At 40.1% G+C, this 14,188-nt stretch overlaps 1 protein-coding gene across 1 annotated transcript in view; it reads left to right on the forward strand.

Moving 5' to 3' along the window:
* ADAMTS12 (ADAM metallopeptidase with thrombospondin type 1 motif 12) overlaps nucleotides 1-14,188 on the forward strand; it is a 170,344-nt gene that overhangs the window by 61,397 nt on the left and 94,759 nt on the right. The window contains exon 3 of the mRNA XM_026865819.1: nucleotides 587-761. Within this exon, the coding sequence (XP_026721620.1) occupies nucleotides 587-761 (175 nt within the window). The remainder of the gene's footprint in view (nucleotides 1-586; nucleotides 762-14,188) is intronic.

Raw genomic sequence — 14,188 nt, forward strand, 5'->3', positions numbered from 1 at the left:
CCTTTGTTATGCAGGTCTTTTATAAGATCACCAATAGCTTGCTATAATTCACAAAAAGCTGCTTGTTTCTTCTGTTGGAAACCTGGGGACTGGGCGGGTTTGTAGCCTGTGTTGAGTGCACAGCACAGGCCAGCCCGTTTAATGGGTTGTGTAATCTGACTGTGGAATTGCAGCTAGGAGCAGAATTATGCTTTGCCCTTATAAAACAGCTTCTATTAAGGATTTATTCTCTGGGAAATGGATGGAAAACACCAGAAGAGCAAGATGCAGCTCCTTCTAGTGTATCATGTTTGACAAATTAACTTCTGACCTTTCAGTGCCTTTGTACAAATATGAGAGCCTCTGCCTCCATATACAGAATTTCAGGTTATTAGAAAGAAGGCTTTTTTTCTAATCCCCTTTGGACCTGTTACACGTTTGTGAGGTACAAAGCAACCTTGATGCGTACAGCAAAATAAATGCTGAAAACCTGTTGGTTTTGTATTTCTGCAGTGTAATGACTGGCTTATAAGAAAAACTAGAGTCTATTTTATTTTTGACTTCCAGTACTGGACAATGAGATTAACTCTTATGTGCTTATTTTCAGACTGGATATTTCCATTTGCCCCATGGAGACTACTTCATTGAACCCATTAAAAAGCATCCACAGAAGGAGGGGACACCCCATCCCCATATTATCTATGGGGCGAATGTCCTTCTAAATGCTTTAAGGAGAAGACGGGTGATCCTGATGGAAAAAGAACAAGCATGTGGATTGAATGGTACAACTATTGCTGGATATCTGCCTATTTGCTTTCTGCATCTTTTCAAGCAGCTTTTATTTTCCAGTAGTATGTGCCTTTCCTTCTGCAAGGCTTTTTGCAAATTCTGTTAAAAGAGATTATGCAAAATGAGAGCATCTCAGTCAAAACACCTCGGGAGCCACGCATCTGGGTTCATTTCTGAAAATTTCAATCCCCTTATGACTGCTGGAATGTGTTTTTCACACTATTGATCCTTTCTATCCCTTACTTTTTTCTCCAGCCAGAACTTGAAAAGTGAGTTTGACTTGAATTCTTGATTATCTGGGACGATGAAAATTGCAGCCATTATTATTTTTAAAAAATATTCTAACTCCATGTAAATGCTGTCATCAACATAAAATATCCCACCTCTTATCCATGGTTCAAATTTAGGATTTTTAGAATCTCTGTAATAGTTACCAAAATATTTAAGGACTTTTATTTGGTTGTTCTGTAAGTGGAGTGCAAGGCATCAACAGCAAGGTGTTTTATGTAGGAGCATAAGTAAAAATAATATTGGTGCAGTTATTCTCAGCATCATGCCTTTTGGGAAAAAAACTTACACAGTATCCTGGAAAGGAAGAGTATACCTAGAAGGTAGTTGTCATCTCCTCATTCCAAAACAAGTTTCTTTATTTAAGGAAATCATTTACTTGATTGACTTCATACCAGAAATTTACAGATCTTGCATCAATTCTCTGATGTTGGAGGACTTCAAGCTGAGTCTGCACCAAACTTTAGGAAAGGTACAGTATTGGTAGGGAGAATGAATAGTAACCAAATGCAGTAAGGCCCCAGTTAAGTACAAATAGAGCTGCAGAATACACAGGGATGTGTTTCTGTTTTTCTCAGGTTAATGGTTAAAGACTAATTGGTTCTTTTCCAGGGGTGGGAAAAAAAGGAGGAATGTAGGAGTTTTTAATCCTCAGTCACAACTGCTGCTGAAGTTTTACTGCTGTTTAATATGAATTGATAAATTAAAGAAGCAGACAACCACTCAGCTCCACTTCGCACTTCTTGCTTGCAGACCAGGAGCAGAGTGAAATCATAGCTCAGGGAAACTAGAAACCTGATGGCTATGGGGAAGCTATTCAGTCTTCTGTGATGCTGAGTAGGTAAGGATAAGGGGAAGCTGTAAGATTTAATATGAGCTCTGTTCTTTATTACTTTTATCAAATAAAAATGTATCTACTTGTTAGACAAATAAGCCTGAAGTTGAAAAGCCATGAACATCTAATGCTGATGTCTGCTTTGGCTTAAATCTAAATAACTCCCAGATTTTCTGTTTCTTCTGGTGACTACTGGGATAAATGAGAGAAATTAGTTTAGATTTGCCTCTGAAGAGTAAGGAAATGTTCTTGTCTACTGTCTTCAAGGTTTCTTTTATGCATGAAATAACATCTGTAAGAAACAATTTTAAGTATGAAGAGGAGATAGGAGGTACCAGTGATCATGCTGTGAATTTTCTTTGTGTGGCCTGCTGATTTTTCTTTCTGCCTCTCACTTTTTGCCTCTTGTATCCTCCTTCAAAGTCCTGCAGAATGAAACAGAAAAAGACTGGCTGTACCTGGATGCTGTGAAAAATTGAGCATAGCTTCCCTGAGACTTCATCACTCAGACTAGCTAAGTTTGCTCTAATAGGCTTTTGAATTTAAACTGCCTATCTGATATTAGGTGATTGGTGACAGCCAACATGGCTTCACTAGGAGCAGATTGCACTTGACAAATTTGGTGGCCTTCTACGACCAGGTTACAGCGTTGATGGATAAGGGAAGAGCAACTGATGTCATCTACCTTGGACTTGTGCAGAGCATCTGACATTGTCCCCCCTATTCTTGTCTCTAAATTGGAGAGACAGGGATTTGATGGATAGACCACTCAGTGGATAAGGAATTGGCTGGATGGTCACACTCAAAGAGTTGTCGTCGATGGCACAATGTCTGAGTGGAGAGCAGTGCTGAGTAATGTTCCTCAGGGGTCCATACTGGGAAAGGTGCTGATTAACAGCTGCTTTGGAGACACAGACAGTGGGATCAAGTGTATCCTCAGCAAGTTTTCCAATGCCAAGCTTGTGGTGCAGGATGTGCCACCCAGAGGGATCTGGACAGGCTGGAGAGGTGGGCCCATGCAAACCTCATGAAGTTCAACAAGTCCAAGTGCAAGGTCCTGCATATGGGTCAGGGCAATCCCCAGAATCAATACAGGCTGCGGGATGAAGAAATTGAGAGCATCTCTGTGGAGAAGGACTTGGGGGAGTACTGAAAACTGACTGTGAGCCACCCATGTGTGCTCAAAGCCCAGAAAGCCAACTGTATCCTGGACTGCATCAAGAGAAGTGTGACCAGCAAGTCGAGAGAGGGGGTTCTCCCCTTCCACTCCACACTTGAGACCCCACCTGCAGTGCTGTGTCCAGCTCTGGAGCTCCCAGCATGAGAAAGACATGGACCTGCTTGACCAGGTCCAGCAGAGGCCATAAAGATGATCAGGGGGCTGGAGCACCTCCCTTATGGGGATGGGCTGAGAGAGTTGGGGTTGTTCAGCCTGGAGAAAGCTCTGGGGAGACTTTATAGCGGCCTTCCAGTACTTAAAGGGGGCTACAGGAAAGATGGGGAGGGACTCTTTGTCAGGGAGTGTAGGGATAGGAAGAGGAGTAATGATTTTAAACAGTCAGAGGGTAGATTTAGATTAGATATAGGGAAGCAATTCTTCACTGTGAGGGTGGTGAGACACTGGCACAGGTTTCCCAGAGAAGCTGTGGCTGCCCCTTCCCTGGCAGTGTTCAAGGCCAGGCTGGACGGGGCTTTGAGCAACCTGGGCTGGTGGAAGGTGTCCCTGCCCGTGGCAGAGGGGGTTAGAACTGGATGGTCTTTAAGGTCCCTTCCAACCCAAACCATTATGTGTTTATGTGTTATTCATTCTAATGTGACAGAACTATTTCTGATGGTAACATGTTTGTGATATTCCAGGCTAACAAAGGCAGTGTCTTACGAATTAACAGAGTAATATACTGTCATTTATGTTTCTGTGTTTAACTGACTGGATAAGCCTTTAGAGGTAATGTCCGCTTTTGGTCAAGCAGTAATCTGCTTGACTGTTGCAAAAGGTAAAAAATGAAAAAGCACATGGGGAAAGAAAGCATTTCCTTCATTACGTTTTTGCCTTTTGTGACAGGATATAATAATCATTGTTTTCTCTAAAGGCTTTAACTCTTATTTTGTGTGTTCTGCTTTGTTATCTCATTTCTGTGGTAGCCAGCTCTTTAGCATGGGTAGAAAAAACAAGTCAGTGTCATCTCCTGTTTACATTATGCATTGTCGAAGAGCAATTGCTCTTGTTAGAAGTGAAATACAGAAGTAAAAAGGAAAGTGAGATTGATTTTGGTGCTACTCAGGCTTTGGGGAATACTCAGTGCATAAATACATTTAAAAAGTGGTAAGTTGACTTTTCCCCCTTTTCAAGACCTCAAGTACTTCATGCTGTTAAATTTGATGGCAGAAGTCTGGTGCACCCACATATCACAGATAGCCCAGAGTAATGCCTTTTGGGATCATTTTAAAGCAAAACAATTTCAATTTACAGTTCACATTTAATTGTAGAAATTAATTCTATTTTCTAGATTAAATATCATGATCATTTTGTATTCTCAGCCCTAGCTTTGTACCCACTGGACTGGGGCTTAACTGATGAAGAGTTGCCTGCCATGTCTCAGGCACTGGTTTTCAGAATCAAATATTTTAACCTTGTGGGCTGAATGTCATCATACAGAATGTCTGCTTTTGTTTACTTGGTCTCTGATTCTTTTTGGTTTTTGAACTTAATCTTAGACAGTTGAGTCATTTCTAAGATGTATACTTGGGAAACCCTTTGTGTGCCCAGGCTAAAATGTAGTGGTGATTTTTGCTTGGAAAAGTTGAACTACCCCAATGCTTTCAAGTCAGTGCATGAAGTTGGGTGATGATAATAGTAACCTTTTAGGCATAACTAACCTGTCTGTCAGGCAAGGAATAAAAAGACTAGTTGCACAGGCAAAATCAAAAGGGAGGAATTAGTGTGGGAGGGAATAGATAGAGGATGCTTACCTCTTGTTCAGTCTTTCTCAAGCTTTTTTTAAATTCAAGGACTGTGTCATCTCTTGGAAGAAGCCATGTGCAGCATGCTCACCACATTTACCGTGGCAACAACCACATGAACCTCCAGGCTCCAACCTGCTTGCTGTCTATCTCATCTACATACAGTAATACTTTAGCATCAGTTACAGTCCTGTGCTCTTGCAATGATTATATTAAATAATTTATAATTTGCAATGTCTTTAGCAGTTTCAGAAATTTGGGTTAAAATCATTGTGATAAATCATGTAAATTAAAACTTAGGTTTGTGCTTCACTGCTGCTTAGGCAACTGCCAGATGACTCAGTCATCAGCTGTGTGCAAAACTGAGTGCTAATCTTGAAAGCAGCGTTACAGTGCTGTACATTGCAAGCTGCTGTCTTACTATATTATTTGAAATCTGTGTGAGAAGTGGCAAAAATGATAAATGAAAAGTGTCCCTGAGCTTTATACATAACTTCTCTAATCATTTGTGCCTGTAGGAGAGGAACCTAAGGATTTTGGGATTTCTTTTGTTTTTCTAAATAGGTTATCTTAGAAACTTGACAGTGCTCTAAGATACATAATTCAAGAGAGAAGGAACTATCCTCCCTTCTATAGGATAAGAAAAGATCTCCTCCAGTTTCTTTCTGATTTCATGCAGTCTGCCAAAAGGTGTTGGGGTTTTTTGTGAGCTGCAAAATGGAGTTTTGTGAAGTTAGTGAATGAAGATGCTGTGATGTAATAGAGCCCTTCCTGACTCAGTACTACAGAATAGACTGATATGAATTGAATAGGTAGACTTCTTTTTCTTGGACTGGTGAGGTGGGCAGGCTGCTGTCATTTAGGAGGGTAATTGAGTTTATTTAGACTGCAAGCCAGTGATTGCTGCAGTAGGTTGTAATATACAACTAAGGAAAGAAAGGTTTAGGGTATAAAACAGATTTCTGAGAATACTGCATTGGAACATTAGTTACTAATGTTCCATAAAAATTATTATGTGCTTTACCCTCATTGTGGCATTGAAAAGATTTGCTAGATGAGTTCCACATGGATCAGAAGTTAGGATTAGTTTGGGTTGTACATGGACCTCCAAATCCTTGTTTGTAGAGGAGTTATAAGTCTTACAGCTGAAAATTTTATATTTAGAACAATTTTGCATTGGAGCTGTGATGAGAGGGAGGAGACAGAGGCTAGGTGCTATGAAATGTGTGTGAAATTAATAGAAGGGTGCAGGGAGCTGAAGAAGCAGAATCATCTGTGCAAAACTGGTTTTAAGTCTTTTGAATGATGGCTCAGTGGCATCATTCATTTAACAAGTGACTAGAATGCCATTAAGCTGCTTCAGACAATAGTTACCTGTTATTCTTCCTAAGGGTTATGTCTGAGTGCAGGATTTTATTATATCTTGGTCTTGCTTTTTGATTATTAACTTGATAGTGCCAGAGGATTTTCTTCAACTTTTCTGTCTGCAAGTCTACAGCATAAACTGTTAATCTTGGCTTTTGACAGTGAAGTCCTTTGTTTCAACACTTGGAAGTGGGAGGGGAATAAAGCCCAGGACACTGTTTTATACTCAAAGCATGGCCTGTCTTTTTTTTGCAAGAACATTGTGACCAATGTAAGCAGCCTTTCTTGCTGACAGAACCCCTGGTCCATGCTCTTTAGCTTCCATATTTTTTTAAAGAATGTTGCTGACATTTTCCTATATTTGTTTGTATTTAAGCACATCAGTTATTATTCAGCTTAATTTTGTTGGTTTCTCCAAAACACCGAGACCATTCTTAGGATGGTAAATTCACACATTTAATTGTAGTAACTGAGATTAATTCATTGTAGAGGCAAGAGCATCTTTCTCCTTGTATCCCTCTACTTTCCACAAACAGGTTGCACTAACCTGTTTAAAAGATGCTTATCATAAAGAAAGAGCAAATAGATACATTCAGTCAGAATGACCTCTATTTTAAAGCAGGAACAGCAAAACAGTTTGCAGGAGTGCATGGAGTCTCTAATCTCTTGAACAGTTTGCATGATCTGAAAACAATGAGTGCCTGCTTGTACAGACAGCAGGAGATACAGCATTTCAGGGATGTGGTACCTGGGAAACAAAGACATGATAGCTGGTTTGTTCTAGCAGTGAATTACTAGAACAATTGTTGCTGACTGGTATCAAGAGATTTTTCCTGCCCCCGAACAAGCTCATGAAATGAAAGCAGAAGATGCTAACTTTCTTTTAGGTTTCATGAAGACTTTTTTTTTTTTTTTTTTTCCCAGTTGCTCTCTGGAGTTTATGAAAGCTAATCAGAAATAAGACTTTTTTCCATTGTCTTGTGCTTTCCTTCTCCAGAAAAAGAGACCTCTTCTGTTTCTAAAATGTCTGTATTCTGTGCTGGAGAGATAAGAACCCTTCAACTTTGGGTTTCTAGCATCTGACATACTAATTTAAGACTTCTGTGTTCATTTCACTTTGGTGTCAAAAATCCTGTTACTTCTGAAAAATGGGCAGGCGCAAATGTGTAGCCTGGCTAAGCAATGAAAAAGGATTATAGGTTTCATTAGTATACAGATTTTTAATAGATAAATTTACTATTACTTAAACTTCAGGTTTTAAGGACACAGGATAAGGTTCTTGTCTCTTAACTTGAGTAGCCTAGCAGTTAAATACTTGAGCTTTAGCTAGTTGTGTTACAAGCTGTCTCCTTTTATAGTTAGTAGAATAGAACAGTCATTGTCAAAGGCTGATACATCCTATCCTAAGATGCTGTCTTTGACTTTTGGGATGAATTGGCCTTGGGAGCTGCCTAGACTGTAGTTACAGGCAGTAGAAATATTGGTAGAGGAGAAAGGAATAAAATAATGTATTTTGTGCAACTCTTCCTCTCCAGTTAAATGAGAGCAGAGTCAAAACTTTTTCCAAGTGGGTCCAAAGTCTATTCTGTACAGGGGCAGAGAAAGCTCAGTGCTGGCAGAGTACTGGCACCTGCTTTCTCAGTCCCTGATTTTTTCTCATCTTCTTTTTTCCACTGGAATTTAACCTTCAGTATTTCCCTAGCTCCTACTAACTGAAATAAGGTGCTTTCCATAAGTACCCATGTTGTGCAGGAGGTAAGGAAGAAAAATGTGGAAACAGGAGATTGTTGTTATAACGTGGTGATGGTCACTTGTTGCCACCAACAGGTATCAGAAATCACTTCCTCACTCAGTAAATTTTAAAGTTCTGTGACAAGCCATTTTCCAAATAATATGAGTCAAAATTATAAGAAGGGAAAAATCTCCTTCATTGTTTCAGTGGCGTCTTTCTGTTCAGTCCTTGTGCCACAGGAAAGAAATAGTGTTTGCTACACCATACTTGCTTACTGCACTTGTTTTCCTGTAGTTTAAAGGGCAGACTGTGGTCTCTTCCATGTCTTGACTGAAACAGTTTGCTTAACCACTCAACAGATTGAGGAGTCTCAGTCTGGCTCCAGACTGAACTTAGATCAGCATTTCTAACCATTTACTTTTGTAGAGAAATATATTCTGCTCTTGCTCAGTGCCTACAGCTTTCCTTATCAAACTGTGTGTGATGCTATTGCACTTTTCAACTGTTGCTATCAATTCGGTCAACAAAAGCTTTGGTAATGTAAATGTTAAATTGCTGCAGTATTGATTTGGAGAGCAAGCTTTAAAATTAAACTGTTACATGTCATCCCTTTCTATTTTGTAGAATACCAGTAGCCTTGAACAATTGTAAACCATATTTCCACAGTTGAAATAGAAAACCCAGAAAACTAAGATGAATTTAGGAAACATTTTTGTTGCAGGAGTTTGGAAATCTGCTCAGAATACTTGACCCGTAATAGAGTAGTATTGGCAAAGCTGTTTGCCTTCAGTGTGATTAGTGCCAGATTTCTTAGTCATACTGAACTCTCTGTGAACTTTCTAAAAAGAAACTACAATTACCTTATTATTTCTGGGCAGATCACAGATTTCTAATTCTTCTGAGAAGTGCTGGACTTGTGCTGTGGGGCTAATGCGCTCATAGGGGCTCAATGTTCAGAATTACTTCTTTCCAAAGTCTGCATGTCCTTGATGAACCTCCGTCAGCCTCCTATAATACATGACCCACTTTAAACAGGTGTCTGAGCACAGTTTTTCTCCATGAAATACAGTGTCCTTGCGGTTTGTCCACTCCTTGCTTGGGGCTAGCATTCTTCACTCTTCGTGTCCCAGTATCTGCCTGAGCTTGGAGGCATTGTGTATACTCGGAGAGACTCCTCTGGATGAAATGTACTTAAAAACGTATCGTAACACTCCCATCAGCATAGATTTTAGCTTTATGATTAGTTGGGAACAAGGGGAACGGTGTAATTTAGGAGGTTATAAGATTTTTTTTCTAGCCACCACTACTTCAGACATCTTGTAGAGAATAGTAAGAGCTCTCCTTTTTAGGGAGAAGTGGGGCCATATCTGGACTTATCGCACAGCACACACAATTACTCAGCAGCATGGGCACAGATCTGATGCACAGATCCTATTCCTTGCTCCTGATTATCTGCTGAATGTAGAATGGTGTTCTCAACTGCAGGGATGGGTGCTTGTGGGAACCATTCTCATAATGAATTTCTGGCATTACGAAGTATAGCAGATGCATTTTCACTGGACAGCAGTCTGCAACAGGCATCTTTTGGAGTCCAAGATGTAATTTCTGACACAGGTCTTTGTCTGAACTGTTTTAGCTTTTGGTCATTGGAAACAAAGATCTGCGTCAACACAGGTTTATTGACCTCCTGGACTTGCTAGCTGGATTTGATTTGTTGTGGAAGACTTCTAGTAAGGTTTGTTCCTCAGTTTCACAGTGCTTATGTAAAGACTACCTGATGCAGGGCATCTTTGCAGATAATACCACTTCACTGTGTACTGTTTCTGAACTGTCCTGAACAAACTGCTTGTAAATAACAGACCAGAGGGACACTGCTCACTTAAAGATCATATAGAATTACACACAGGTTTTTTTCCTAGAAAAAGAAGTTGTCCGACAGAAGTAGGCAGCCACCTTTATGCAAAAAGAAGTGGCCCGAAGATTGCTATGTTAAAAGGTGTATAGCAAAATTTTTTTGTTGTTGCCTTTAAATACTGCACTTGTTTGAAGACTTTGTGGAACCATTTGTTGCATGTCCAGTTTCCATATGAGAAAGCATAAAAGATAATATTGATTTTTTTTGCCATGATCCTTTAACACTTCATGCTTTTCTTCTCTTGTAAATATTCAACTTTAACTTACTTCAACAAACAACATGTAATCAGGTGGCTTAGCTGAAAGACTATATATTTCTGTCCTCTTAAAACAACTAATGATGAAGTCTTTCTGCACATAAATTAGACTGTTAAATTAGAGAAAGTCTCTTCTAAACCATGCTAATCAGTCTGAAAAAATACTGCCCAAAAATGAATGTTTGTTCAAAGTAGAAAGTCCAAAGCCTTGATGTCCTTTATTATTTTTTTTTTTTAAAAAGCTCTAATCCCATTCAGTCTCTGATTTGTATTCATTTTAAAAAGGGTCTTGTCTAGTATTTTGCTCAGCAGCAAAACAGTGTTTGAGCTGAAGCTGCAGAGAGATAGTTTTTTGTATTTTAAATACTTTTTAAACACAACTCAGTCTGTCTTCCATTGTTCCAAAGTTAGAATAAGCAGTGAGTTTCTTGCCTGCCTGAGCTCTCAAACAAGCTGAATGACGTTCCTTCCTCTCTGGTCTGCACTGTTGTCAGTTCGGTTTCCAGTATGGATTCCCCTCAGCTCTGTGGAGGTTTGGTTTTAAATCAAAGTCTTCTTTCAGTGCTGCAGTTTTAACAAGGGATAATTCCTGACATTTTCTGTATTATTTATCTGACATTCTTCAGGTAAAATATTCACTAAACCATTCTCTGCTTTATGGTATTTTCTTTTCAGTGTTCCCGTTGTATCCATTGCCCATTGTGAGGTACTTCTGTGAGTGTTCCTTAGAGTAGATGGAAGGGGGGATGAGAGACATGAAATTTCATCTGCCAGGGAGGTAGTAAAAGAAGGGAGTTTCCTGCAAAGCCTGGACTAGTAACATTGGCAGGCAGCTGAAAGTTGTCCAGGCAGAGATAACACTGAGGAATGGATTACTGAACAGCCCCTTCCCCAGCTGATTGATGTAACCTGGTTTTATCCATCATTAGCAATCTTGGAGATATTTTTATCTCTTTTAAGCTATAATTTATGATACTGTTTATGATGGGTGTGAGCTGGATGTTTCTTTCAAGCAAACCTGTCTATATTTTTCTCTCTGGTCCCATGCGTTTACATACCTTTATAATTTCAAGGCTACCTGGAGAGAAGAGGAACTAGGGACTTTCTGCATATGAAAACAGATTGTCATGCAGAATATAACAGGCTGAGTCTGTTGACAGGGATTTGCTTGATTCTCTTTCCACAGGAGTGCAAATTTCAAAGTTCAAACCCAGTTCTAAGCAAACACTTTCAAACTTCTTGGCATTTTAGTGTGGGAGCCCCAGTAGCTCCTGTCTGTGAAGGATTCTGGCAGTTTTCTGTAGGCAGTAAACCACAGGGAGTCCAGTTGATTATAGCTAGGGTTACTGGTGAACCTTCACCCTATGCATGACAAAAATGGAAGTGAATTAATGGGATTCTGACACCCAACAGGTTATAACACCCCTGACAACAAGTCTCTGCTAGGAAACCAGAATCAAAGGAAAAATTACTCTCAAAACTCTGGCTAAAGCTGGAAACATACAGTACCATGCAGTGGTACTCATGAAGATCTGAGAACGGCACCCCGTCACCTCAAGGTGCTGTTACCTAACAGGATTGCTCATGTGGTGTGTCTGATGGCAGGAGTCCTTAACCTCTCACATGCAAAGATGCTGTTGACTGCCTCCCCTGAGACATCTCAATGTCATTTGTGCTGTTCCTCCCCTTGCTCCTTCTAGCAGTTAACAGACGCCTTTGTCAGCTCTCACCAGTTGCAGGACAGAGTATCTGGGTGGTGGGCTGTCCCTGCTCTGCTGTTTCAGTAGCTGTTATCTGTGCATGGGTGCCTCTTCAGGGGCTTAATCAGGCAAAATGAAAACGTGTGCTGAGTTGGAGCAGGATAACCTCCACGGTCATCTTTCAAAATGTCATGAAGCTGGAAAATGTTGTTATCAGGACCTGCTTCTAAGAATACAAAACATTAAAACCAGTATGTGTCTGAGATTTTCAAGATGTCTTATTAGCACAGTTCATTTTGGTAACTTAAAGAGGGACTACAGGAAACAAGGGGAGGGGCGTTTCATCAGGCAGTGTAGGGATGGGATGAGGGGTGATGGTTTTAAACTGAAAGAGGGTAGATTCAGACTAGATGTAAGGAAGAAATTCTTTACTGTGAGTGTGGTGAGACACTGGAACAGGTTTTCCAAAGAAGTTGTGGATTCTCACTCCGTGGAAGTGTTCAAGGCCAGGCTGGACGGGGCTTTGAGCAACCTGGTCTAGTGGAAGGTGTCCCTGCCCATGGCAGGGGGGTTGGAACTAGATGATCTTTAAGGTCCTTTCAAACCCAAACTGTCAAATGATTCTATGAACTGTCAGACTGACCATAACCTTTTTAGGTCCAAGCTCAGGGGTATTCCTCACCTGTAAGAGTTATTCTTGCACTGCTGATGTTTGCTGAGGAAGCACAGCAGGGTTGGAGCTGAGGCTTTGAAGGCTGTGTTGCTTAATAACGTCATCTGAAATATGAGATATTTGGCCTCAGCCAAGGACAAGGAGGCCCCTCAAAGTGCAAGCATGTGTTTTTTCCTTTGAGCATGTTAGTGGGATTGGTATATTTTAAATACAGTGGAGAAATGGAATGGAAAAAACAACAGCTGGTCCAGAGAAAGGCCAAATAAATTCTGCTGTATAAGCCTAGAGATACGGTTATATCATATGCAGCATTTCTTAAAGATATCATATCAAACAAAAAGAAATTATATCAAATGAAAGAATAGCATTTTGTTTCAAGATTAATTATTTCCCTTCCTCCTCCTCCCTCCCTTCCTCCTCCTCCCTCCCTTCCTCCTCCTCCCTCCCTTCCTTTTCCCTCCTCCCTTCCTTTTCCCTCCTCCCTTCCTTTTCCCTCTTTCCCTTAGTAATCAGAATTTAAACCAAACTAATTAGAAGGCATAGTTTAACGACCACTTCAAAGACCTATTCTGCGAGTAGCCATTTGTCTTTAACAACCCAGACATTATACATTAATTTAGTTGGGGTAATTTACATTTCTTAAATGTCTTTCGAACATTTAAAACTGAGATTTTTTTATTTTTCTTTTTATTTTTTTACAATTCAAGTTTCTGGAATTATGGGTGAACTGTAATGGCGATTTTCCACATATAACAAACTGCTTTGCAAGGAATGTTCACTTGCTCTGATGGATGGTACATTCATGAGAACCTGGACTTCATGTCCATGGCACACCTCCAGCATAAAGGTATTCAGACAGGTGCATGAAGATTGGGAGGTGAGGGAAATGAGGCACAAAATTTCACTGACTTGACACCCATCACCCAGTGCTGTCCACTACCCCATCTTGCTTTCAAATTTCATCTCATAAGTTGGTGCCAAAAAGATTGAGTGGACTATAGTATTTTGGGGAAGTATCTGCTTGCTTTGCGTGTTTTTAAGAATGGCAGATGAGCAAAGGAATGGATATGGCTATTCTATCCAGCTTTCACTTTTGTTCCCACATAATGGCTCATGCTCATGGAGTTTCTCAGAGTCCCTTCATAATGAAAATAAGTCATAATAGTTTTGAGTCATGACTGGAAAAAGGACTATTTTCTCCATAATTCTAGAGGAAGGAAGGAGGGGAAAAAAGTTTAAATTTAAATCCTGTTAACGTATTGTTACAAGGAAGACAGGGCTTGTGCAGTCCATTACAACAGCTGATTAGTTCTGTTATGAAATCAGTGTCATTACCTATTTGCTTGCAAATGCTCTCTGAATATTACCATCTACTGGTGTCTTCAAACTGATGTCATTTCTAGGGTTTTATATAGGAAAACTCAATGGTAGCAGGTGAAATGGTTAGAGATGCTTCTGGATTTTCTTGTAGGCTAGAATTTTGCTATGGAAACTGATTTGGTACTGCCATATTTCCAAGAGATCTGGAGATCCCAAGATGAGAGTGGGACAGGCACAGTGACAACCTAAAAGGGGTGAAACAGAACCGTCAGCTAAAATGTGTTTGCCAGGGGGTGTTGGATTACATTCCATTTTGGAAGCACAGGTCAGCTTTATTTGCTCTCTAATCACAGTACATTATCCAGCACAGTATGG

Source organism: Athene cunicularia (assembly GCF_003259725.1).
Source record: "Athene cunicularia isolate RWA chromosome Z unlocalized genomic scaffold, athCun1 chrZ_part1, whole genome shotgun sequence".
NCBI classification, from domain to species: domain Eukaryota; kingdom Metazoa; phylum Chordata; class Aves; order Strigiformes; family Strigidae; genus Athene; species Athene cunicularia.